Here is a 27503-nt window from a genome sequence, read left to right on the forward strand (position 1 = left end):
CCCTAACCCTAACCCTAACCCTATCCCTAGCCCTAACCCTAGCCCTAACCTTAACCCTAGCCCTAACCCTAACCCTGGCCCTAACCCTAACCCTAGCCCTAGCCCTAACCCTAACCCTAACCCTAGCCCTAGTCCTAACCCTAGCCCTAGCCCTAACCCTAACCCTAACCCTAGCCCTAACCCTAGCCCTAACCCTAGCCCTAACCCTAGCCCTAGCCCTAACCCTAGCCCTAACCCTAGCCCTAGCCCTAACCCTAACCCTAGCCCTAGCCCTAGCCCTAACCCTAACCCTAACCCTAGCCCTAACCCTAGCCCTAACCCTAGCCCTAACCCTAGCCCTAGCCCTAACCCTAGCCCTAGCCCTAACCCTAGCCCTAACCCTAACCCTAACCCTAACCCTAGCCCTAACCCTAACCCTAACCCTAGCCCTAATCCTAGCCCTAACCCTAACCCTAGCCCTAATCCTAGCCCTAACCCTAACCCTAACCCTAACCCTGACCATAACCGTGACCCTAACTTAAGCTTAAGATATGTGTTCATTTCTATGACAACTAAGGAGCTTATCTCTTTTCGTTCCTTCCTTGCCCTAAGTCTGGTTTAGCTAGGTACCTGGTAATCATTTTAGTAGGCATTAATGGTCCTCTGCCTTGGCTCTGGCCCCTTTTCTTGGGAAAATATGTTAATCAGAGTCCAAGATCTGGCCTTGCATGGCCAACCTCTTCATCTCCTGTCCTTGCTTCCCAGGGCGCTGTAAGAACAGTGGTGCTGGCAGCAGAAGATACATATCAGCAATACTCAGGAGATGGGTGGGTCTCCTCCTCCCGCATCCCTTCCAGACCCCTCCCTAGGAAGTCCTCCCGGGCCCCCTTCCCAGCTTCCTCTTGGGCCCCAGGCCTGGGACTCACAGCCGGGGCCATGGGGGCGGGGGGATCTGGAGCTCTGTTTTCCTGCCAGGCCCCGTAGATCTCCACTGCCTTCCCAGAAAAGGGAACGCTGGCCTAAGGATGTCACCCATTGTTTCTCCTTCCCACAGCGGCTTGTTCCAGGGAGGAGGTGTACTTCCCTTTGAAGTCCGAATCCATTTCTTTTTCGTAAGGAACGACCAGAGAACTGGGAACACCATTGGCTCTGAACACGAAGTACCTTCAACTCGTGGCTCTCCAACAAGCTAAGAAGCTGCCTGCAGAGCCTGAGCCATACCTCACACCGACGTGATCAGGATGCATGTCAACTGAGAAACCAAATCTCTGGGCTGGAATTTACATTTTCCTAAGAGTCACCTGCTTGATCAACTCCACAGATGGTGTGGATCAAGGCAGGGGACCCAGGAAGCTGCCTGAGAACCCTCTTCATCTTCGCTGAAGCTGAGCAGATGTCACTTTGGTGAGGGTAGCAGCACCTAGCAGCCTACCTTCGTCTTCCTCTCTGTAAGTCCACATTAGAGCCACCTAGGTTGGACCGAACGCACAGCTGCTTTGGATGTGGCAGGGACGGGTCTCAGTGGGTCCCTGCCCCTCTCCGCGCCACCGAGTCTCCACTCCAGTGCCATTCCCCAGTCAAAAGCACTCCACCCTATTGTGCCTTTGACTGATTGTAGAAACCATCACTCATCCAGCCTGGCACAGGTTTAAGCCCTTGGCACTCCCTCACTCAGTTAATCCTCTCAACAGCCACGGCCCTCACCAAAGTGACATGATCTGCTCGGCTACGGCTAAGATGAAAATGAGGATTCAGAGCCCAGGCCAGCTACTTCCCCAGCCCCTGCCGGGTTCCCAGGGGCCCAGACCCTTTGCCCTGCCCCAGGTCCATATTCAGGACCACAGGGGTGAGGTACTATCCCAGCAGGGATTCGAGAATAAAAGGTGTCTGGCCGGCTAAGCCTGGAGACACTCGGGGGCAAGGGGGGGAGTGGGGGGGGGGGGAGCTTGCCGGTTCTGGGTCTCCAGCAAGGTGGAAGGAAGCTCATTATGCAGAGGCTGCGAGTGTGTGCCCACAACTCCCTCCGCAGCAATCACACGTGTGAAGCTTTGACAGAGCACACAATTCACACAGGCCCTCATTAGGCAGCAGGCCCGCCCTGCTTAATCCCAGGCAGGGAAAGAGCAAGGAAATTGGATCGGCCTATCTATGCCCGAACAAAAGCCACCGGTGGGCTTCGGAACTGGCAAAGGCTGTTTCCTAATGATGTACCTCTTAGAAACCAGGGGCTGGAAGGAACTTGAGCAGCACAGTCCCCCAGCACAAATGATCCCTCAATTAGCACTTGTTCCTGGAAAGCTCTCACGTGCCAGGCACTGGGTCTGGTGATGCTGGGGATGCAGAAGTGACATCACCGGACGACAAGCATTTTGTGGCTGGAGAGGCCTGGTCCAATCGGCTAGAAAGCCATGTCCCTGTACACCACCCACAGTCTTTGCATGGAGTGTGAATGAAGTCATCCACGGCTTGGCACCAATGGTATGCACCTGGGCAAGTCTCTGGACACTTCTCGCACGTTTCTCTCTGCTGAGGGTGGCACTGCTGTTTCTCTTCCTTCCTTCCCATTCTTTCTGGCCTCGGATGCAACGTCACCTCTCCAGGCACACCCGACAGACTTAGACAGGTGGGAGCCCATCCTATGGGCTGGCATGAACCCCGGTGCCTGCCCCACTCACCATCCTGCCCGCCCACGGCCTGCCTGTGTCCGTATGTTTCCCCAACCTGCACTGAAATGACACAGGAGGCACTTGCTTAACGTCTCAGGACTGAGTTGGCCCTCGCTGGGCTGCAGTCACTCCTGTTCAATGAGGAGCATGATGGATGGGGTTGCCCATGGAAACCGCCCGCCTGATGTTCTGTGGCTGACGGAGAAGGGCTCCTGGGCAGATACTGGTTTCTGGGAGGGGGATGATCTCCACGGAGGTTTCCAATCAGGTTCCAGTAGATGCTGAATCGTGCGGAAGCCTGGATCACTGGGCCCTGGGGAAGGCCGGCCACCCAGGGCTTTTATTAGACTCACCCTGAGAACTGGACTCAGAAATAGTACCAGGCTTTGGGACTCAACAGGCTTTGGAGTCCATGCCTGACCCTATCCTTACAGGGCGTTTACCTTGGGGGAATTCTGCATTTTCCCGGGCTCCTCTCCTAATCTGAAATAGGAACGTAACTCACACCTTCGGAGGCGGGGTGAGGATTCACCCAGGGAGGGAGATAGACAAGTCAGCGAGCCGTTACCCCTAACTGGCCGGCACACGCCCCGTCCTGAGGAAAGGCAGCCTTGGCCTTGTCTGGCAGTAGTGACGGTTCACCGTGAACGGAAGACCCTTAAGAACATCCAAGCTTCCAGCTGGTGCACAGCCGCCACAAACCTCCGAAGCAGGAAGTCACCTTCGCCAGACCCCAGGCTTTTAGTTAAATACGCACAATTTTATTGATTGAAGAGATTAGGACAGAAACATTAAACCAAATACAGGACAAAGCACCAGAGGCCACAGATTCCCACCATGCATGTCACCACTCTCTCCTCCTCCCGGGTCCTTAAAAAATACGGTGGGAGGTAAGGAAACAGGTCCTCCTCGACACGGCACCATCCTCAGAGTGTAAAAGGCCTCTCCTCTCCATCTTCTGTTATCAAAATAGAATCCGGGGCACGTCCATGGCCGCCTTGTCTCCGGACACGAACGGGGGAGCCGCCCTCTCGGGAAGGGGCCGGCCGAGCTCCTGTTGGGCAGGCGTGAAGCATCCACGGTCCGCACATACATGCCACATACGATAATGGAGCACAGATTCAAGTAACATTTACATACTAGAGTCCACGTGTCACCTACCCAAAAACAGGACCAGTTCACACAACGTATACAGGCAGTAAAATCCAAACTGAGGTACTGGAAACACAAATATTTATGCCGAAAGAGTTCTGTATCATACAGCGATAGAAAAGCCGTTAATAAAAGAAAAAAAAACATTGGCCACTCAAAATCAAATAAAGCTATCTAGAAAAGCCAAAGGAAAGGTTATTTCAGGGACAGAAATACTCAAACAAGAAAAAAAAAAAAAATATATATATATATATATATATATATATATATATATATATAAATGTTAACGACAGCATGTAACATGTCATCCCAAGTCAACCCGTAATTGAAGTACTGGCTTAATACATCACAATGTGACATTTTCCTTAATAAATAGAAGAGTTCTCGAAGATACAAAGGTGCGTGTGGGGGTAGAAGCTGTTTTATTTATAGCATCCTCGCTTTCAGCTATTGTCTTTCCCACTTATCTCTACCGAGGGTTTTTGTCCAGACCAGAGGGCCTTCGAAGCCAAGAGGGTCATTCTCCACGAAGGGAACGAGAGAGCAGCCCTGTATTTTACACATGGGGGACAACCTGCTCTGTCTCGCTCGTCTCCAATCGAACAAAGACAGACATGTCTCCTTGAGAGCCCCGGGTTGTAGAAGCTTCCGACTCCAAGCTTCCTGCTCTCTCACACCCATCTCCGCCCAGCTCGATGTCTCACAGGCAACCCTGGTCATTCAACAGGAAAAAGACTAAGGAGGCGCAAGCCTTTCTCCTTTCTTCCTTTCTTTTCTCTTTCTTTAAACTGTGAGAGCAGTGATGCTCTGGAAGTTTGACTTCTAAGAGCTTCCTGACATGAAACAGAATAGCTTATGAAAGGCCAGGCCCCCCTGCCCTTTTCAGGGAGCCGAGAATGAACATGTCCCTTCCCGAACGGGGTATTAGATACTTTACCTCGAAGGAATGAGTTGAGAGAGTGATTAAGAGACACAAACTGGACTTTCCTTTTCTTTTAGTTTAGCACCCAGGTTTCAGGTCAGTCTGTGTGCACCGAATTGTCTTTAAGTGACCGTTTAATGATCAGATAGGTGGTTGGCTTGTTTCAAAAGACAAAAGAAGAAGAAGAAGAAGAAAAAAGAAAACCCTTGGCCGATTGTACCTTCCCTGAATCATGACAAGAAGTTAGATGCTAACAGTGCGATGCCGAGATGTGGGTTTGAGGCAGAGAGTTTCAATTCTGTCAGGATCTGCAACTAGTTTTGAACAAAATGAAAAGTGGGGTAGACAGAGCCAACTGAGGGGGGTGGTCTCCGGGGCTACATCAGGGAGGGGAAGCTGCAGGGGGCTCCGCCCACCCCTGACCTGGCCCCAGGGCCCGACCCCACCCCACACCTCTCGTCCCCATGCTACATGTTCAGTCAGCTCCTTGAAGGTTTTCCTTCTCTGAACCAAGAAACCTGTGAGTGTCAGTGTCATTCCTGCTACGGAGCCAGGTGACGTGTGGTCCCTGGAGGAAGTCCCTTCGCTGCCCTCTGCCGCTCCGGTACCAGCCCAGTCTCTGTGGGGCGTGAGCTCAGTTAAAGAAAGGGTCCAAGTTCTCTTCCATGTTGACATCCGGCACCAGCTGGTCAGACACCTCCTTAGCACCATATCCTGAACTGGAGACGCTGAAATCTGTAGAAAACCAAGGATGGTCCAGAATTTCCTGCGAGGTCAGCCGCTCAGAAGGCTCCCGCCGCAGGATGCTCCGGATGAGGCACTTGGCCTTGGGCGACAGCGTCTCTGGAATGTTGAACTGGCCGCGCCGGATCTTGCTGAAGAGGGAACTGGGCTCAATGTCATGGAAAGGGTACCGCCCTACCAACATGGTGTACAGCATCACGCCCAGGCTCCACACGTCAGCGGCCTTGCCTGAGTAGCTGCCACTGGTGTTCAAGATCTCCGGGCTCACGTAGGCCGGGCAGCCGTGCTTGTCGGAGAGCGAGTCATCGTCTCCCCGCAGAATGTAGGCATCTTCCAGGCTTTCCAGCTTGACCCGGGTCCTGCAAGGAAGGGAGGGACACATGAGCTCCTGAGGGTGTTCCGACACATCATTACATCACAGCTCCTGCTCGGTGTCCAGCGACTCCTACTCCTTCCTTCATCCGCTCACCAGCCTTCAACATTACTTACTGAGCACCTTCTAGGGCCAGACCCCCTTCCAGAGTTGGGGACACAGGAGTGAGCAAGACTGACCAGGACTCTGCATGAAGCTTACAACCTATTAGGGGACTCAACCCTTTAGCAAGTAAACAGGTCACCAGTAACAGCATTGCTTCGTCTTAGTGCTGAAGGAACAAGACATTAAGTCACCTGCTCCAAGTCACATCTGAGTAATGACTGGGATTCCCAAGATCTGAACTCAGATCCAACCAACTGGGAAGCTGACAGAAGCTCTGTTCACCACGCTTGGTAAACCTGGCACACACCGTCTGCAAGGACCTCTCACTTTACTCAAGTGCACTCTGGCCTCACACAATGCTTTGGTTAGACACAGAAGGTTGTACGATCCTATTTTACAGGTCAGAACATGGCGGCTCAGAGCTTGAGTAACTTGCTCAAAGCCTTTTAGCTGGGAAACAGAAGGCCTGACCTCATGTCTCCCTAAGTCAACCATGTTGCATGTGTGTACGTGTGTGTGTGTGCTTGCGTGCAGGGGTGTGTGTGCGTGAATAATAGGATGAGCCCAAGAGCCTTTTCAAACTTGTCACACTGTTCCCCCATCTTCCCCCCGCCGTGTGAGGACCACAGTGCTGGCTGACACGAATGTAGGACTCTCCTGGGGCACTGGGTAAGAAAAGAGGTGGAGGAATTCCATGAAACTCCTGGAATCTAGGCCTTTATGCAGTGGGTCTTGATATCATCACTGGGTATAAAATAAAGTTAAGTAGTCAGTAAATACTTTTGGAAATAAGTTGAATTCTTATCATTAGCTATACATACTTTCCAGTGAATGGAACTGAGGACCAGGATGCGAAGTGACTTGTTCAAGACTGAGGGCTGTCCCCGACCCAGCACCATAACCCCACAGCCCAGTGTTCTGTTTAGCCAAGAGACCTCCCAAGAATCCCTGTCTCCCCACCTTGTGATTCTTTAAGGGGAAAATTGAGAATGACTACCTTTCAGTGCTTAACACCACAATCCTCCTCCTACTCTCCCGGCCCAGAACACTGCCACCCCCACAGAGGGCAAGTGCGTCTCAGGCCCCATAAACTCAGTGAACCCTATTCCGTCACCCTGATCAAGGCTTGCCACGAAGGTGACATAGGCAGGGAGGAGGGACTAGATTTAGGGTTAGAACCTCATAAATAGCACCAACTAGGTCCTACAAGGTCCCTATCAGTCACATCAAGTGGTTCCTTCATCACCCTGTTGCCCAGGTGTCATGAGGCTCACATGCCCAGAGAAGAGAAAAGTGCTTGGAAATACCACAAGGTCCTCAGTCAGAGCCCTGACTCTGGTCCATCACTGCTATTTCTCGCCTTCCTCCTACTGCACATCTTGGCCTTTTAGGGCGATGACCACCGCTACTCAGAGAGCCCCAGAAAAGGAGGCGAGGCTCAAACTCATCCAGGGAGAGCTCCACAGGACAGGTCTGAGGAAATCTCAGCTGAATCTAAGATCTCATATTTCGTTTTTTTAACATATTTTTATTGATTTTAGAGAGGAAGGGAGAGGGAGAGGGAGAGACAGAAACATCAATGATGGGAGAGAATCATTGATCTGCTGCCTCCTGCGTGCCCCACACTGGGGATTGAGCCTGCAACCCAGCCTGTGCCCTGACTGGTGATTGATCCGTGACCTCACAGTTCATAGTTCGACACTCAACCACTGAGCCACAGCGGCCAGGCTAAGATCTCATATTTGGATGGTAGCAGTTTCAAAGACCACGGAGTGACAACTCCCCGGTACTTATTTCCATCCATGAGCAAGAAATGGTGTGGGTAGCCCTAACTGGTTTGGTTCAGTGGATAGACCGTCAGCCTGTGGACTGAAGGGTTCCAGGTTCGATTCTGGTCAAGGGCATGTACCTTGATTGCGGGCACATCCCCAGTAGGAGGAGGTATGCAGGAGGCAGCTGATCGATGTTTCTCTTTCATCAATGTTTCTAACTCTCTATCCCTTTCCCTTCCTCTCTGCAAAAAAATCAATAAAATATATTTTTTAAAAAGAAAAGAAATAGTGTGGGTTGGAGCTAGGAGAGTGGACTGAGGCCAGACATCTCCACCTGCGGTGTGGCTGTGGAGCAGTCGCTCAACCTCTACGCCTCTCAGCCTTGCAGAGGACTGTTGAAGAGGGTAACCTTTCTTCGTTTTTTTATTTTAGTTGTTTATTGCGGTAAAATTTGCGTAAAGTTTCCTACATTTACCATTTTTAAGTGTAAGGTTCCTTAGCACCTTCTCACTGTTGGGCATCTATCTAGACAAGACAGCCTGACGTCTGCTGGATGGACATTCCAGGGCTCCAGGGTGCAGAGCAGCTGATCTGTTACATGTGCTCCCCCTGCTCTGTCGTAACCGGTGGTCCACACCATCTCCCTCCTCCTCTCCCGACAGCGAATGGCCCAGAAAGGCAGGGAGGGTGGAGGGTGCTAATCCGGAATCGTGCTGACTGAGCACAGACCCCTCTTGCTTGGCTTTTTCTCCTCTAAGGGGGCAGGTGGCTGACCCACAGCAGAGACTGGAGGTGAGTCAGTGAGACGCAAGGGGCGGAGGGGAGGGAAGCGCAAACCACAGGCACAGGTGGGCTCTCTCCACAGCTCCCTCCGCCCACTCTCACCCTTAAACGCGCCTGCCGAGTTCAGGAGGGAGCCAGACTCCTCAATCCAAGTTCACTGTCTTGGCAGCAGAGGAGCTGCGGGAATAATGATCGCAGTGGAAAGAACAGTAATAATGATAAAAAGCCTACCCAGCGGGCGAGGGACGCAGCAGCAGAACGAGCACTAAATCGGAACCGGAGGGTCAAGCCCGGGGTTGGGCTCCTCTGCGCATGCTCACCAGGTAAGGCCAACACCTTCGCCGAGGCCGCAGTGACCCACGGCATCTCAGCCTCGTCTTCAGCCCCCGCCCCTCTCTCCATCCCAGCCTCCCCACTGTTCCTCAAACACGCAGACGGACCTGGGTCCTTCCCGGGGCCTTTGAACAGGGTCCCCCTCAGGCCTCACCCCAAATGCGCTTCTCCAGACGCCAGTGCAGCTCACTCCCACTCTCTCAGGTCTCTGCACAGGTGAGCTTTATGCAAGAGGCCTGGCCTGACCACCCCATATAGTGCAGCCCCCACCCCGCTGCTCCCTACCCCCTCGTCCCACCTGAACACGACGCATCGTCTTTCAGTACTTACGCCTGTTCGCTCTATGTCTTATTCCCATGCTCATCCCGGGGTGATCGCCTCATTCCCCCTGCTGGAGCCATGGGCAGGTGGCTGAGGGCCCCTTGCGCATAGAGACCATCACCTGTGTTACTGCGATGCCTTCAGCACATACGCTGGTCCCCGGCACACAGCAAATACTCTGTCCACGGGTGAAAGGCAACCTCACAGTGATGCCCTCAGCGCTTCTGTGGGCTCAGCTTTAAAGAAACAAGTACCAGCTGCCTCCCTGGCCAGGCTTTGTGAGGTCACGTGAAGGCGCCACGGAAGCAGGTGCTGTAAATTACTTCCCGTGCGGGTGGAGGGAGATGCCACCCAGCCCTTCCAGGGACAGACTGCAGCGCCTTGAGCTCTTCCTGAGCCCCATCTAAAGCCCTGTCACTCTCATCCCTGTCCAGGTCACACCCCTAGGTTCAGACTCTCTCCTTCCCCCTCCCCCTACGCCTCCCCCCCAGTCAGTAAGGACCACACCTGCATCCTAAACCCTCTTCTGGGGTCCTTCTCCAGAAAGGGCCCTAGGAAATGCGAAAGGGCTCTCTCCTGTCAACGAACCCCTCCCTGCAGCCCCCCTCCCCACTTGGAGATGGGACTCAGAGGTTATGCAAATACCTAGGGAATTTGAGAGTGAAATCAAGACACCCCATGCGCTGCGGTCCAGCTGTCCCCAAGCTCACCCATGTGTTGTGTCCCTACCTGCTTGTCACATCCGGTGTGGTGTGTGCTGGGGCAGGGCAGCCACACAGCCTGCCAGTGCAACTCGAAAATTACCAGACACCAAAGACCACGCTATGGCGCGGAACGTGTTCCAGGTACCTCCGCCTGCTCTCCAAGTTCCTAAGATCAACTTCCAAAGCAAAAATGATCTTCCCTCCATGTGGGCCCTGAGCCTGAGGCTGAGAGGGTGGGCACGCTCGTCCGCTAGTAGGGCTAGTTGGGGGCCGGGCGCTCGCCGCTCTGGGCTGTGAGCTCAGCCAGCGAGGCTCCAGCTACGGGGGCAGCACAGGTGCTCCCAGGACCAGGGCAGGCGCCTGCTCCCTGGATGGAGGAGCACATGCATCCCAGGCAGGGGAGGGAGGAGGGAAGGAGAAACCAGGAAAAGGACGCAGAGGAAACAGCCTTGCAGGCGTCTGACCTTGCCTGCTTCTGGGAACATCCTGAACTTGTTTACATCACTCCCAGGCCAGGGTCGAGGCGGGCGGCCTGGGTTACGTCTTTAGACAAGATCCTTCCAGGGTGCGCATGGCAGGGACCGAGCTGGGCTGGAGTTCCGGTCCAGTCCCCATGGACTTGTGACGCAAGGAAGGTCTCTGGGGCTTGACTCCCCCTCCGGGAATGGGGGCCACTGCCCTCGCCTCTATAACGTGGGTGGGGGAGGCCTGGCGGAGCACCTGCGTGGGTCCGAGTGGGAGGAAATGAATGACTCTGCTTTCCACATCGGACGTCCCCTGAAGAGCCCGAAGACTATAAATTTCCAGGCAAAGAAATTTATTTTCGTGACCATCGGTGGCCCTAATAATTCAAATGTCCATCTTTTGGGCATTTAAACTAGGAACTGGGGGTGCAGGCATGACACGTGACACCCATTTTCTCAGTTCTGGGGGATTCAATGAGCAATGCTCCCATAGGACTTGTGCAGTATCTACCGAGAGCCCAGCAACACAGCGGCACATGCTGGCCACTCAGATCGCGTTTCCTATTAAGACAGGGTCTCACTTCGACCCCAGAGCCTGGAGGGGAAGACAGATGGACAAGCCTCAGGCAGATGGACGTGGATATGAGTTCTATGCCCAGATTCCTTGCTGGGCTCTTTGCACTTGTTTTTCCCCCAACCTGGCATGTCCTTCCCCCACCCAGGTGCCCAGCTCGCTCCTGCTCACTTTACTCAGTCCTGGGGGAGGTCTGCAGGGCGGGCTTCTGAGAGGTGGTGGTACCTGAAGGATACAGAGTCCCAAGAGTGACAAGGAGGAACGGTGGAGATGCTGGTGATCAAAACGCTGCAAATGACAGTGGCTGTTCCTGCGGCTTCTTGGAGGAGAGAGCCATGAGCCCAGGGCAGGATGCCTTTGGCTTAGATGCTGCCTCCCCGCATGCGTCTTGCAACCTGGCCCGGGCCCAGGCGTGGCACAGCCTGCTCTGCTTTCAACCTCTGAATGAACGTGGCTCGCACGGGGCAGCCTGTGTACTCGGGGCCGGCCCAGCCAGTGCCAGGCCTGGTGTCGCTGGCTCCCGAGCCAGGTGAGGAAGCCAGAACCAGCAGGACACAGCTCCGCTCCTGCCTCGGGGAGCAGCGTAGGCCTTCAGATTTATAAATGAAAACGTATGGCTACGTGGACTGAAAAGGGCTCTGTCAGCTTTACAAGTCCTGATTTTAAGTTTAATTTTTAAACTGTAGGGGTAGCAATACTTCCTATATGGCATCCTTAGGATGATGATAATTATAGTAACAATAGCAACCACAAACTGAATGTCTAAATGCTGGAATTTCTTGCCCGGCCAGTGGCTCAATGGTTGCGCATGGACCTATGAATCAGGAGATCATGAGTTTGATTCCCAGTCAAGACACATGCCCGAGTTGCAGGGTTGATCCCCAGTGTGAGCCATGCAGGAGGCAGCCGATCAATAAATCTCTTATCATTGATGTTTCTATCTCTCTCCCTCTCCCTTCCTCTCTGAAATCAATAAAAAATAAATAAATAAATAAATAAATACTGGAATTTCTTCAATCTATGTCTCTATTTCTCTTAACAAAACTGAAAGGAAAATATTATATGTGCAAGCTTCCTAAAAAGTAAGGAAACTGAGGCCCAGAGAATGAAACATGCTGGGTCCTGAATAGGGTAACTGAAAAAAATTGAGCTCCGAATCCATGTCGGGAGGATCCTGAGGTGGGAGCTCTCTCTAAAGTACATCGTGGCACCAGCATCCCAGGTTTCCTCAGTCAAAAATGGGGACACCTTTAAGGAAAACCCTGGGTACACAGAGACCAACAAGGCCCAGGCCTATGCAGACCATCATACACGCTCGAGCCGCTGTAGCTCAGGAGGCGCACGTGGGAAGCTGGACCTGCCCATGTACCAGATGACGAAGCTGACGTACAGAACGCCGATGTGACCTGTCCAAGGTCCCCTAGCAGCCGAGTGGCAGAGCTCGGGTTCAAACCCAGGTGTTCGGCCTCCAAATTTAGTGCTCCTTCCAAAATCTCAAAACTGGCTTACACAAGCAGACCAGGCCTGGCTTTTAAACCTTTACACAGCCCTGGGCTCTGGGCAGGAAGCGATGAGGACAGGCTGGGCCAGGGCGGGGCTGGGCTGGGAGTTCAGCCAGGCAAAGCGGGCCTGGCCAGGATGGGAAGTCCGGTGGCCTGAGGTCAGTGGAATCCGGAGAAGTCACTGAAGGCCATTCCAGGGGGTGGGTCCAAGCCGGCCAAGGGTCGAGGGAGACCATCAGCTGCAGCCAGGTCTGGCCTTGCTCTGCCTGCTACTGCGACGCTATGCTTGGCCACCAGTCCTGGTGCCAGCAAAGAGCCACCTGGGGCTGTAGCTGGGGGGAGGCGGGGGGGGGGGCAGAGCTAGGAAAGGACCGTCCCAGCACCAAGCCAACCTGGCAGCCACCACTGGGTCTCTACGGGCCGCTGAACTCTGCCCAATAAACCTTCACTCCTTTAATTCTGGTTCCTATGCGCATAAATTTTTCCAGCAGTCACCTCTGAGAGCCACCAACACACCAGGTCCAGTAGATGCAGTGACAGGCCCAGCTCCAAGGCCAAGCTGCTCAGCAGTGAGCACAGAGCAGCCGGGACACCAGGAAGGGAGACGCTTCAGGGAGAGGAGAGTCCCCGGGGAGGGGCCCCGGAGAGGGGCTGGTGAGCTGTGCTGGGAGCTGTACCCTCTGGGCACCTCACACACACATCAGGGAGCTGGGCTTGATGAAGGAGAACATCACGGCTTAGGAAGATGAAGTACCTGCTAGGAAGTCCCACAGTTGGGATGAGAATCTCAATCCAACTCATGCCCCCAGGTGTTCCCACTGCACCGCTGCCTGGCCTCATGCACGGGCCTCATGCACGGGCCTACATTAACTGCCTGCAGGCACAGTCGCCGGAGTCTTCTTGGCCCCGGGAGAGCGGGGAAGCCACCACCTCCAAGGCCTTCTCTTCAGGAAGGTACAGCACAGCCTGCCGTCTCCATAGGAACAGGCAGGGAATCCCCAGACAGACAAAGCAGCTCAGGGCTCCTCATCAATGCGCCAGTAGCCTCCCGCTGCCCCGCACTTAGCCCTGCTCCTGCAGGATCCCCGGCCCCAAATCAATCATCCCCGCTGGCCCCTCAGACAGGCGTCTGCACACCACCTCCCGCTAATGCTGGGACGAGGGCCCTCCCAGCCAGCCCTGTTCTCCCAGACAGCCAGGCGCACCTGCCCGGCTGCTTAGGGTCCAGAACTTTCCTTCCATGCCCCATGGGCGGGGTGGGGTCAGGGCGCAGGCCAGTCCCTTCAGCCTCCTCTGTCCCCCCCCACAGAGTCTCCCCAAAGCATGTCCCACCTGACACACAGCATGCTGGGAACTCCCGGCCTTTGCTCAAACTCCCTTCCCTCCTGTTGAGTCTATTCCTAAGCAGAGTTCCCCCGAGGCAGCTCCCCACGCACTGCGCCGAGGCCCTTCCTAAGGGAAATGACACCCCAACACGGACACCGATGGCAGGGTCTGCATAAATCGTTCAATCCACACGGAAACGCTGGGGGATTTCTCGTGCGACGTGGACCTGGGGAAGTGGTTCTCTCTGAAAGGTGTGTCCACGGCAGATCCCTTCGTCCTTCAGGCTCGCATCCCAGGCAATGACACCCATGGCCCGTACTCCTCCTTGCCCCCCTCCTTCTGTCACTAGAACCCAATCCGAGCTGCTCCTACTCCATGAAGGGGGTCTTCACTGATTCAGTGCCCACCGTGTTCCAGGAGTGGGGACCGAGCGACAGCTCCTGAGATGCAGACATGGGCACGCAGAACAGAGAGGCGCCCCGCGACAGAGAGTGGGGGCTGGGGGAGAGGACTCCTCGCCATCCTGGGAAAAAGGGTGGGTACCTGAGCCTCCCCAAGGGTCGGCAGGGTCAACATAAAGACGGGAATTCCAGGAGCTCATGTCACTGGCTGTCAATGCAAGGAAGCAGAGTCCGGTCTCCAGGGCTCGGTGCCTGCCCTCTCTGCCCTGTTGGATCTTACAGCTTCAACAGAGGCAGGAGCAGCCTGGAGATCTAAAGGAAGAGCCAGGAGAGATGCTAACAACAGAGAAGGAGCCTGGCCCAGGTTGGGGAGGGAGGGAGAAACACCCCCACCCCCAGCATGAGGAGCAGCGGGGGATGGAACAGGTGGCCCCAGGTTCCTACACAGGGTCCCAGCTCCCCCCTGCAGACACGGGCACAGATCAGCTTCCACAGAGCAGAGGAAATGAAACATGTGACGTCAATTGATAAAGATCTTCTAACCAAAGAGGAAACATGTACAGGGGCATGTTTCTCCATTCACAGGGGCATTTCTGTGCAATGAAATGTCAACACCGGGCCTGACTGGGGCGGGGAGTGAGGGGTGGCAGGGAGCCTCGTCCCAAGAAAGAGGAGTCAAGCTGGCAAAACAGGGAGTTCCTTTCGGCAGCCCTGCCTGCACCCAAGGCTGCCCCAGCTGAGAGGACTCTTCCCACCCCGAGTCAGCGAGGTGGCCCCGGGTCACCTGGAGAGACACACCCCCGTGGCGGGGAGGCTCAGGACAGCAGGTGCGAATTTGGAGCCAAGCACGGGTTCACCGCACTCATTCGTTGCCTCCCCGGGGGAAAGTCTTGTTCTCTCCACGGAGGAGGCGCTCTGAGCAGAGGCGGTGAGGGGACTTGGCAAGGTTAAGTGCAAGAGCAGAGATCCCTATCCAGACAGTGGCTCTGCCTCCACACGGGAGTAACCAGCCTCTTCCAAGCGAAGGCCTCCCCTGAGAGGCTCAGACTGCAACACGGGGCCCCAAAGAACAGCTGACCACGCAGACCACTCTAATGCCACAGCAGGCCAGGGGGGCTGGAGGACAGACACAGGCACACCCTTTGGGGGTTTGGGCACTGCCTTCTATCGATTCAAGGCTCAACCCACACTCAGGGGGGCCCCTCCCGTGCAGATTCGACTATAAGCACTGTAGATGCAAAGGGTGTGCCCAGGACGAATTCAACCAGGGTAGGGGTTTAACTTCCTCAAAATGAAAACAAAAGAAGGGGGGCTGTGCCTGCAGAAACATCAGGGCCGGTCCAGGCCCGGTGGGTGGCACCCTTCACTCTCCGGTGAGCCTGGTGTCCACCTTCCTTTGCGTACATCTTGTCAACCGTCTGGCCTTTCAGAGCAGAAGGTTCCACAACACATGCACTTGACCTCTACCAGTCACCCTCCCAGCACTGATTCAGTGACGATAACTCAACAGAGAGAAGAGGATGTGGCTTCAATCTGAACCCTGACATCACACGAGCCCTCGCTCTCCTCGGAAATGGCTGCCGGAGAGACGGGCCTCGTTCCCCCAGGATCCCACAGCACCCTGGGAACCGCTCACCATGGTTTCATCAATGACTCTAGGACCAGCTGTCCATCAGTGAGAGCCCGCCCCACTCTGTGAGTCGCAGTAGCCTCTCCTTGAACTTTCACAACCACCTCTCAGGGATGCCCCTGCCACTTCAGCTCGGAGGAAGCTGCAGCTTAGAAGCGTTTCATCGAGTAGCCACGATCAGGGGGCTCATCGTGGTAGAGCCAGAATTTGAATCTCGAGCCTCAAAATCAAAATAAAACAGAAGCAGGAGAGTCTGAGATGCTGCTACTGCAACCCAGAGGCAGACGGCACAGGCACACGGGCTTCGGGTCGAAGGCAAGGCTGAGTGTCATCTCTGTACAACGTCTGCAGTGTGACCGTGGGCAATGACTTCCGGTGCTGGCAGTGCCACTCGATGGCTGACCATGGACTCAGAGTTCCAGGTGGTCCAGGACGGAAAGTCTACGCGCGCGGGAGCCGCCCACAGGCAGGTCTCCTTGTGGACCAGGTGTCGCCAATTCCAATGGGTAATGCCTGTGCCTCCAATCACTTTCAAGGGCATCAAGGAAGGACACGCCTATCTCTGAGAAGACTAATGTGCAAACATTTGAAGATTAATAATAAAGCAGCCCTTCCAAGTCTCTTCTATGCTTTTCCCTCTGAGGACCATGCATAAAGGTGCAGAAAACAGGCAAATGCCATCATCTCCCTTCCAAAAGTCTTTCAGATCCAACCCACGGTTTCCCCACATTGCCTATCAGGAGAGGAGGACGCTTCGGTCCTACTGAAACGCCCATGGGTTAGGTCCAAGTTACCAGATGGAAGGTGAGATCTGTCAGCAGCGAGGCCCCCATGAGGTCCCAGGGCCCCTGCAGGACTCCTGTTCCCTGCAGGCCACTGTGCGGGCCCCGGAGACTCCTCTGCTGGGAATCACGAGGGACAACTATGATTGATGCGTGACAAGCCAGGGTCTCACACTCTGCAACCGAGGCTCAAAACCAAAACAACACGCAGAAGGAAAAGGCTACTAGGCATGACTCCCTTTTTACAAACACTTGACAGTTGGTTTAAAAAAAAGTCTTAGCAGCTACTGATGAGAACACTGAGTACGACCTTCTCAGACTCACCAGACGGAGACACTTGCCATGTTCAGAACAGCAAGTCCCCTGGGACCGCAGCAGGCCATGGGGCTCTGGGGTGAAGTGACAGGATTTCCAGGCTAGCGCCATCGTCAAACAGGTTGTGTGACCTTGAGCAAGGTCACTCCACTCCTGTGTGGCCATCACCACCCATCAGATGGGGCGGTTCTTCTCTCCCGTGGCCCCTCGGGAAAGCAGGGCTGCAGGGACCACGTGCTCTTACACATGCGGGGGACAGATGACAGGCTAATGTTTTCTTTTTCTAAAGGCAAGTGCTCCTTAAAATGCAAAAGGGTTTAGCTTTGATATGTTTGCTCCAGGGAACGGTTCTGGGTTCCCAACCACATGGGACACTTTTTCTAGTTCTTTCTAGCAAGGGTCATGCTCTTTTGCTAAAGTCAAACATAACTCTGAAGCGAACACCAATGATCACCGTCCTCCTGTTGGAAGCTTCTTGCATCTTGGTGTGTCTTCCCGAGGCGCTAGGACATCAAGGATTTGGGCTTTGCCAAGACATGCTCCTTGGCAACCCTCCGACCCATTGTCATAGAGGGCAGGGCAGGCCAGGCCTGGGGAAAGCCCCACAAAGACGAGTGTGAGCTCTGCCTCAGCCCTTATTTGCTGCCAGCTGGCTGTGGGCACCGGAGCAAGCTCACCTCTGGGCTTGGCTCTCCAGACCCTTGGGGACTCCCAGACGCCACTCCTGCTCTATGTCCTGTGACCTGGGACGTCCACTCTACTCTGCTTCACTTCACAAACACACATGTACCATGGTGAGCCATGGCTGGACCTGCCACCCCAGGTGCTTGCTGATGCCTGAAACTCCTCTCTGAAGAGAGGCGATCAAAGATGGTGCTTCAGAAGGGGGTCCCAGAGACGGGCATCACCTGCTGTCCTACTCCGTCTGTCGGGCAAGTGGCTTTCTTGGGAGCTGTCTCATCAGAGAATCTGCCCAGACGATTGTTTTTTCCCATCTGAGACGACCCCCCCACACACACACACACTGCCCTTCCGAGCCCCCCTCAGTAACCCGGACATGCGATTGTCACCTCTCCAGTTTACAGGGAGAAGTAAGTTACAGGATAACCTCAGAGAAGGACCTTATAGATGCCACCAAATATTAACTCTTGCATTTGTAGTTTACATTTGGATACATCTCCAAGAAAGGCAGAATACAGGAGGGCAAAATCTCACTCATACGTGGGATCTAATAAACAGAATAAACTGATGAACAAAACAGATCCAGAGACACAGAAGCATAGAACAGACTGCTGAATCTTAGGGGAAAGGCAGGGGTGGATGGGTGGGAAGAGATCAACCAAAGAACTGTATGCATATATGCATATCCCCAGGACACAGACAATAGGGTGGTGAAGGCCTGAGGGAGGTGGAGGGGTGGGGGAGGGAGGAGGGCAGCTAGAAGGGGTCAGTAGAGGAAAAAGGGGGACAATAATTTTTTTTAAAAGGATGCCTTTTCAGATATAGATCTACCTTCCAAATAAGAATACTCAAAGAAGCACATACCTGAATGTTATAGCTCAGAAAGACCTTGGAGCCAATACAACAGCCAAGACAGAGATAAGGACTGGAGGCTGGGGGAGGGGACCAACTCAGGTCACACCGGATATTACAGGCAAAACCAGGTAAGGGCCTGGGCCTCCAGGCTCCAAGGGCAGCAGCCTCCGAGTTGCAGACAAGATAAGCATCCCCCACACTCATCCGTGACGGCGAACCTTTTGAGCTCGGCGTGTCAGCATTTTGAAAAACCCTAACTTCACTCTGGTGCCGTGTCACATATAGAAATTTTTTGATCTTTGCAACCATAGTAACACAAAGACTTATATTTTTGATATTTATTTTATATATTTAAATGCCATTTCACAAAGAAAAATCAACCAAAAAATGAGTTCGCGTGTCACCACCTCTGACACGCGTGTCATAGGTTCGCCATCACTGCTCTAGCTCTTAGGGTATCTCTCTCCTCTTCAGTTTGTTAATAAAACTAAAAGCCATTCACTATCAAGACCTGGATGTAACCGCCACAGACACCTCTGACACCCCTTACTGGGCATAAGACGGAACGATCCCCAACCTCTGTGGGCCGGGGGAACCCAGCGGCGTCTGCACTTTGTACACCGTCTGGATTGTAACGGAATTATTCCCTCTGGGTTCCGCAGCCACAGGCCCTCTTCCCTTGTTAATCCCCAAACGCTTCCCAGGCATGTACTTCCCAATCAGCTCAAAGCGCACGGGGGAAAACCCACGCCCACGCCACTGGACGGGTCTCATTCAGATGCCTATAAGCAGCAGCCCAAAAATATCACAGGCCACCGGGGCGGAAGATAGCAAGCCCTGTGCAGGCACACAAAAGGCATTCCAGAAATGCGAGCTGCGTGAGTGACGCGCGCTGGACCTGCATTCAGGCGGTGTGCAACAGCTGTGACCATGGACTTGCAGGCCACTATCCACTTTCCCAACAGGCGGCCCTGAGGATTCCGTGACCTCACGCACGTAGGCCCTCTAGGACAATTCTTGGAATAGTCAGCAATGAAGATAAATCAGCTGCCTTCACCCCCCCCCCCCCAAAAAAAAGCACGTTATTAGAAAGGAAAAAGGAACTTGAAAGAGTTTTTTCAATCAAAGTCAGCTGGAGGAGAAAGCAGGGCCCCGTGGGGTCTGCTAAATAGAATGTAATGAGTTAATGGAAGAACCAGAAATGGAAGCCAGATGCCCAGCATCCTGTCCAGCTGTCTCCGAAAATAACCGGAACCTTCGCGGGCTGTGGATGTGCAGCGGCAGGCTCCTCACCTGGAAGGCCGGTCCTGCCCATGCTGCCTATGACATATTCCTCTTTCAAGTCTTGGCCCCAGAGTCACTGCTCTTATAAAAAGCCTTCTGGACTCTGTATCCTAGTTGGTACCGCCATCCCAGCTCCCAATCCCATCTGACCCTCCACCTACCTTTATTTAGGGCCTGTAACACCATCTTTGTAGGTCAGTTGACTAGTAAATGTATCTTGCTATTCATAGCACTGAGAACTGTGATGATTACTATATATTGAGGAAATATCCATTGAAGGAGGGAATGAATGAATGAATGAATATTAAAGGATGGATGCCTGGCACTGAATGTGCTGAAGGTAGGGTTTGGAAAATCTTGCCTCATTCACACTGAAAATGCCACCCAGGCTGGCAGCCACCTTCAGAGTTCAGAACACCAAAACCAAAATAATTGGCAGGTCACAACATACCCTGCACCTGTCCTTGGAGCATCGGATAACACCTTGGGAGTCAGGGGTGACTATTTTCCAAGGGCACGTCAAGCCTGATGATATTCACCCCTTTGTCCCTCCACGCTGTCTTCCCCACACCCAGCCCACAGGCAGCAGAACAGCCTCCACGCAGCTCTCAGCAGGCTGCTCAGAGCAGCCATTGTGGTGTGGACGGAAATGAGACTCACCTCTCTTCGTCCTTGAAGATGAATTTCCGTAGCTTGAGGTCACGCAGCACCAGCCCCCCGTCGTGGCAGTGGGCCACGGCAGACGCGATCTGGTAGAACAGTCTGGCCGCCTCCTCCTCCCTCAGCTTCTTGCACGTGCGGACGAAGGAATGCATGTCCCCATAGCTCCGCTCAAAGAACACATAGGCTTTGGTCTCCCCCAGGAGAATCTCGGTGATTTGGTTGATGTTGCTGTGGGCAGACAGGCAAAAGCACGGGGCCAGGGACTCCTGGTAGCAGCTGATATCAAACACCTAGGGCAGAGTGAACAACAAGACCAAGAGTCAGAGGGGCCCTTGGACGGCCAATCACAGCATGCGAGCACCTCCCACAGGGACCAGCTTCTGCGATGACAAAGGGTGTGCTGACCTGGAACCCAGACCACCCTGGGCCTGTGTCCTGCCAGCCGTACGCCCTTGAAGAAGTCGCTGGACCACTCTGGGCCTCCCAGACGTCATGTGTAATATGGGCAAAGGCTATTTGGGAGGGTGATATGAAAAAGTGAAGGTAAGAGTGTTTTTTTTGTGTGTTTTTTTTTAAAATATATTTTATTGATTTTTTACAGAGAGAAAGGGACTGGGATAGAGACTTAGAAACATTGATGAGAGAGAAACATGGATCAGCTTCCTCCTGCACACTCCCTACTGGGGATGTGCCTGCAACCAAGGTACATGCCCTTGACCGGAATCAAACCTGGGATCCTTGAGTCTGCAGGCCGACACTCTATCCACTGAGCCAAACCGGTTAGGGCAAGGTAAAAGTGTTTTTGCGAAACAAAAAAAAACTCACCACAAAAGGTCAGTTTTATTACTTTTCTCTCCCAGTTAACTTTGTTTAAGAAGAATTAATGCAAAATCTGAGAATGACCCATCCCAAGCTACAGAGATAACATCTTATGTTCCTTCCGGGAAAGAAAAAAAGAAAAGAAAAATGGACATGAACCCTATTCAGCTACCTGTATAACCATTACAGACCACATACTCTGTGCAATACAACGCAGTCATATAGCACTATACGACACATCAGCAGTTACTAGATTACATACCCAGGCTGCCATGCCTTCCTTCCACAGATGTGGAAATGGAGCCCCAGAGAGCAAGTCCCATCCAGCCCCTGGTGGCAGGGCTGGGAACAGGACGCTTTCCTCGCTCCGAGGACGGCAGGCATGCTCCTCTCTCTCTTCCCCCCACAGATTCTAGCTCAATGAATCCGTTATGCAACGATTTCCTATGAATCAAAACGAGCCTGTGAAATGCCGCCTCATTGTGGGGTTACTGAAATAGAAAATCCACCCTCCACACCTTCTTGCAACAGACATGAGAGGTATTAGCCTGCAGAGAGTTCTGAGGGTGAAAAAAAATTAAAAAGCGTTCATTCATCTGCAGCCCTCCCCTGAATCAGGACCACAAAGGCCTGGGTTTGGAATGTGGTTTCACCATCTGCCTGGGAGTGCGGGTTCGAGAACCCATCCTGTGCCTGCAGGAGTGGGGGCTGGCGGGGTGGGGTGCTTCCCTGGAGAGCGGGATCGCTCTAACAACAAGATGCTTTGTGTGATCAATGCACCATCATTTAACTTCCCGTGTTTCTCTTTCATGAGTTAAAACATGCTCTCCTTTAGCAGCATTCTGCAGGGCCCTGGCGAAAATGCTGGCCTAGAAATCACCAGATTTGAGGCTCTAATCCTGGCTGGGCCACTGCTAATCTGGATGAGGTGGGTACAAAGCATTTAGGGTCACGCCCCCCGCTTCATAAACAGGAGACGTTGATTTAGGGCCCCACCGACCTTTTGGGGGTCTGGATCCCACATGAGAACCTGAGAAGAGCTCTTAGCCAACAATGCCCATTCCCAAATGCACCCACGAAACTGGATTTATTTTAAGAGAAGACACAGGCCTCCTGAAACCATCCACGGATGCAGGCTGCCATCTCCGAATCCATGAGTGAAGTCACTCTCAGCTTCAAAAAATAAAACCTATGAATCAGACAGGGTGAGCAAGAGCCTGGGAAGCGCCGGTGCTAAACCCTGGGCGAGGAAGCGCAGTGACTTTGTGAATGAACCATAATGAGCCGTCTCAGGAAAGCCCTCGATTTTAAGAATGAGTCCTTCAGCATCTCCAGGGACCACAAATCACACCCCGAGGCTGTCAAAGGATGACCTCCGCGCGCTGACCCTGGAGGTCCATTCAATTAAGCATCTGCTACGCTTGAGTCAACTGTAACACCCAGACCCCGACGGGGAGCAGGGACCCAGGCAGCCCCGGGAACCTGGGCGGGTGTGAGCGCTCTGCAGAGGCTAATGCAGGCACTGCGCTTACATAACCGCCGCATGTCTGCCAGCGGGCTGCAGGCTCCGTGCTTGTGCAGGTACGGTTATTTACAATATACTTCCCGTTTCAACTGCATTTGTTAAAAATAAAAAGTGATTTTTTTTATTTATTTATTTTTTTTGCTCAGCACCTTTAGTCGCTGCTCCCGCCCCATGCTGAAACACTGAATGGATGTAGATTTTAAAAAAAAGAAAATCGAACACCTTCATGGCAGCATCAATAGGTAGCCACAGCCTTTGTAGAGGAGACCCAATTCCAAGATGGTGGACGGAGAATGGAAAATAAAGCCAGTACGAATGTTTTCCCAAATGGGCAGGAATCAAACGTTTATTAGCAGCTGTAACAGGCATTTATGGGCTTGGATTGGTATTTAAACCATCACCTTCAAGTGCAAAACTGAGCCATGAGCCTGGTTGGCGGCTGCTTTTGAATGTTTAATTTAGACCCTCAGGTATATAATGTGACAGTTCAGATAAAGCAGTAAGATTGGGCCATCTTTAATAGCATTTGCAAAGAAAAGGGGGAGGGGAGGATTCTGCCAAGATGGTAGTATGTCCATCTGCACAGTAACTACCTGCACTTCCATGAAAGCCAGAAGCTACAGGCCCTTAAAGCTCCCTCCCTCCCTTTGCTTACTGTAGGCGTGGGGACAATGAGCAGGCTTGACTATTTGGGTTAAATGACCCTCCCCCCCTCCCCCATCCCCCACCCCCATAATGTCCCATAGAATTCTCTATACAGTCCTCTGCAATCAGTGGCATCTTTACATTTGATCTGTTTTTGCAACTATTTTTTCTTGGATCAACACAGAGCTAGGCGACAAGAACTCTAGATTTTAAGTCATCGATGCATAGCTTTCACTCAGCCTTGCAGTAGGCTAAGCGCCCACAGTACACATCTGAGGGGAGCACATGGAAGCCTCCTTGAAACACCCCTGAGAGCTCCCAAGCACCTCCCGCACTCCACTGTGCTTGCATAGCTGCCACCATCACCTCTGGTAAAAAGGCAGGGGCGCAGAGGCTGCTGTGTCTGAAAGGGATGACCTCTGTCAAGCAGAACAATGATACTGCACTTAAAGCCACTCGCAGCCACACAGTAATTGGCGAGGGGCTGCTTCAATCTTTGCCATCACAAAACCAGCAGATGAAGTACAGTGAGGGGCCAGAGAGCAAGTCTGCAAACGACACTGTGAGGTCAGCCCAACGTGAAATATGGCTCGAAGAATCCGAACCCAGGAAGAAAGAGCAGGGGCCCGAGGCACCTCTGCTTTTTAAACAAAGAAATAACAGCAAGACGCTGCTGCAGACTCGGGTAGCAGAGTCCCCTCACTTCAGAGCACCTCCAGCCTTTGAAAAAATATGAAAATGCTGTGCCCGAGTTGAGCGAAAGGAGTGAAAACGCTCACTGCTGGGTGAGTGTGCATATTTCCTAGCAGAGTGGCAGCTCTGTGGAATTCATTCATTTCAAAGGATGACTACCCTATTGTGCAACGTTGTCGGTCTTCTGAGAATCCAGCCCGGCTCTGAATAGCCTACTGAATTTTGGTTAACCAGGCACAGTTGCTCTGGGTGTCAATAACTCAGAAGATGCAAAATACCAAATGCCCAGTGCAAGCAGAGAGCAGTATTTAAGAGTCTCTTCTTCCCCCCCTTCCCCCGCCCCCAGGTCTAATCCGAGCAATTGCAAAACTGACTGGAGAGTTCCACAAAACCCATGTCTTACAATGAAACACTCCAGTCCCCCATGAAATAAAGCCTGTGGTTAATGGTAAAAGTGTCAGGCAATTCAAAGACAGCAGGGGTCCCCACTCCTGATGGCCCCCCCTCCACCCCATCCCTCTAACCCCCAACCCCCACTCCCACCCTCCAGTGAGGGGAAAAACAACAGTGAGCAAATCTAAAATGAAGTGACAATGAGCTCTTGATCTATGTCCAATTCCTCGGAAGAGGTGTGCTCTAATGTGCTTTTCTTTTTCTTTTGCAACTATCCTCCTGCTCATCCCCTCGTCTGGTGCCCCGTGCCAGTCACTGTTCAGGGTCAAAGACAAAAAGGAAATCGTAGGGTCCATCTCTGTATTAGGGAGAATATCCTGAGGCTCCAAACCTTCCAGGCAAAGGTGTGTGTGTGGGGGGGGGGGGGGGGCAGGGGCTGGGGAGAGGGGGAGCGCCAGGGGCCTTCAAGGACGGAAGTCTGGGGGTGAGAAGAAACAGACACAAGCCAGGTACCCAGAGGAGTCACTATTTCCTACACCCGGAGGTGTGCAGGCGGCTTTGATTTCCACCCACAAGCCTCCTTTTAAGGCTCCAGGCAGAAGCAAGCTCCCTGCGCTGGGCCCCTCGGCTCGGCCAGAGGGGACACCTTTGTGCGTCCCTTTGAAAGGGCACCTTCGGAACAAAGCTCCAACACCTGCACGCTGCTCAGAACAATGGCTGCGAGAGGAACCCAGTCATCTCTGCCTTGAAATTAGCGGGGGGTTCCCTGCTCCCGGCTGGAAGGGGAGGGGGCTGGACACCCGGAGAAATCCCCTGGGCGGTGGGACGCAGGGTCGCGCGCGGAGGCGCCCCACGAGCCTCTGGGGCCACGCGTGTCCGTGGCCCTCGCGGGGTCCCGCCGCCCTCGCCGCTCCGGGCTTCCCCAGGACGCCCCCGCCGCAGCCCGCCCCATTGTCTGCGCCGCTCGGAAAACTTCGCCACAACTAGTCGCCCGGGAACAAATAAATAAAGAAGCCCCTGGAGCCAGGCCACGGATGTGTTACCCCGGAATCTCCCTCCCCAGACGCCAGGCTGGGCGGCCTCCCGCCCCCGGCAAAGGCCTGGGAATCTTTCTGAAAAGACAAAAAAAAAGCCAAACCCAGCCGAGGGCTCGTTACCTTGCACACTAGCTCCTCTCCGCTGTGCAGATGCACCGCGCGGAAAACGCGGTCTCCCTCCAGAGGCTCCAACAATAAGTATTTCCCGATGCAAGAAACGCAATGCGACAAGTTCGGAGTCTCCGGCGGGCTCGGGGAGCCGAGGTTCGGGCTGAAACTCTGGCTGGGCTCGGCGGACCTTATAGACGACAACTCTTCGAAATCCTGGGTTTTGTTCCGCGATCTCCCATATCTCGCTATTGTGATGGGGGTAGACCTGTGTATGTTCATGAGTGTGGGGATCGCACACGACCAGCAAACAAAAACCCTCTGGAGGGATGAGTCGCTGGCGAGCGCGGCTGCAGGCGCCTCCGTGCCACGGATTTTAAAAGGGGGCGCGAGGGGAGGGGACGGGAAGGGGGCTGCGCGGAGAAAGAGTTAGAAGCCCCAACAGGGCGCAGCTGGGCACCTGGTCTGCTCCGAGCCCGGCTCCCGGGGGGACTCGGTCGGCAGCGGCTCTGGTCCTTTTGTTGCCCCAAAGCAGCCAGCGATGTGCAGAATCGCGGCACTTTTAGTTTCTCTCTCCCTCTGTTTCCAACGTGGATCTAGGCGAGGAGCCGGGTTGCTCAAGTGGGAGCTGCAGCGCCGGGTCCCCCGGAGCGACCCCCACGCAGGCTTCAGACTTGCAGGCGGGCTGGGTGGCAGGAGCCCTGCTCGAGTTGGTGCAATCTTCGGGGAGCGCACGGCGGCCGCTTGCTCTCCACGCGTTAGAAACCCGACAAAAAGAGAAAGGAAATCAGCACGGGTCTACCGGCTCGCGCCGCGCGGCAGGCGGAATCCGCGCTGCACCCCCTTTTTTGGTGGAAAGGGTGGGGGGGCGTGGAAGGGGGGGCGGTTGCCGGAGAGGGTAGTTATCTACGACTTAACTGTAGATGGCGTCTGAGGCTTTTCCAAGATCGCAAGAGCTCTCCCAAGAATTAAACAAACAGACCAAAAAAAAAAAAAAAAAAAAAAAAGAGCAAGGGAGCATTTAACTTGGAGCGGTCAGCGCTGCCAACAAAAGATTGCAAAAGCCGGGCGCGGGGTGGAGGCGCGGGCCGGGCGCAGGTACCGCGGCGAAGCGCAGGGCTTGGCCGGCCGGCCGGCGGTCAGCACAGGCTCATGCCGCCGCCGCTCGCCGGTGCTTCGGGTGGTCCTCGGAGGAGAGGGAGAAGCGCGGGCAGAGTCCAGGGCAGATCAATGGTCTCCGATTTCCCCGGCTGGCCCGAGCTTCCGGGGGTCCTCGGGGCGCTGGGAGGGGATGCGCCCCCAGCCCTGCCAGCCCGCGGCGTTCCTTCCCGCCGGGTCACCGGATCCTGCCTTGGAAGAATTTGCAACCACTCCGGCTTCCCCTACCCTAAACCCGATCTGCCTGGACGGATTGGTTTTGGAGGAAATTGCCGGCTTTTCTTCCTCTTCTTTTATGTGTTCCTTTCCCCCTCGGAGGTAAGAGTATTTAAATTGCAGGGGATGGCCGACGGTGCCCGAGGCCAGTCCCCGAGCTCAGCACGCCCGCATCTCCCGGCGAGGCGGTATTAATAGTCACTTACGTGGCCGGGATCTCTAAGCTAGCGGGGCGGCCGGGTGTGCGCCTGTGTGCGCGCGCGCCTCGCTCGCGCTCGGTCTCCCCATTCAATGTCACCGACACATTTCCACCGAATCTCCGCCCCTCCCCCGCCCCCTCCGCGGCACTCACCATTGGCTCATCCTGGAGCCGGCCCCGCCCCTCCCCCGCACGGGCTCTCCTCATTGAACCGCCTACCCATCAATCAACCTCGAGGCTGCCAGTCCTCGGGCGGCTCCAGCGCCCGCCGGCGGCGCGGGCGGCTGCCTCTGCCATGGCAGCTCCGGGCCCCGGGCGCGGGCCCAGCTCCGGGCTCGGTCCCGGCTCGGTAAACAAAGTGCAATATCCTTCCGCGGCT

General features: G+C 54.1%; 1 protein-coding gene across 1 annotated transcript; it reads right to left on the reverse strand.

The window, feature by feature from the left end:
- Nucleotides 1-3384: 3384 nt before the first annotated feature.
- TRIB2 (tribbles pseudokinase 2) lies at nucleotides 3385-27224 on the reverse strand. Its single transcript, XM_059660514.1, has 3 exons — nucleotides 25564-27224; nucleotides 20329-20621; nucleotides 3385-5822 (listed from the first exon to the last, which is right to left on the reverse strand). The coding sequence occupies exons 1-3, from the start codon at nucleotides 25831-25833 to the stop codon at nucleotides 5354-5356; spliced, it is 1032 nt and encodes a 343-aa protein (XP_059516497.1). The 5' UTR covers nucleotides 25834-27224; the 3' UTR covers nucleotides 3385-5353.
- Nucleotides 27225-27503: the final 279 nt, after the last annotated feature.

The sequence above is a fragment of the Myotis daubentonii genome, chromosome 12 (assembly GCF_963259705.1).
Source record: "Myotis daubentonii chromosome 12, mMyoDau2.1, whole genome shotgun sequence".
Taxonomy (NCBI): domain Eukaryota; kingdom Metazoa; phylum Chordata; class Mammalia; order Chiroptera; family Vespertilionidae; genus Myotis; species Myotis daubentonii.

Excerpts from the sequence above, each read along its gene's own strand:
- TRIB2 (XM_059660514.1), bottom strand. The coding sequence starts at position 25,833 with ATGAACATACACAGGTCTACCCCCATCACAATAGCGAGATATGGGAGA. Across the intron at positions 20,622-25,563 it reads GAGAGGAGCTAGTGTGCAAG|GTGTTTGATATCAGCTGCTA; the intron begins GTAACGAGCCCT and ends ACTCTGCCCTAG. Across the intron at positions 5,823-20,328 it reads ATCTTCAAGGACGAAGAGAG|GACCCGGGTCAAGCTGGAAA; the intron begins GTGAGTCTCATT and ends CCTTCCTTGCAG.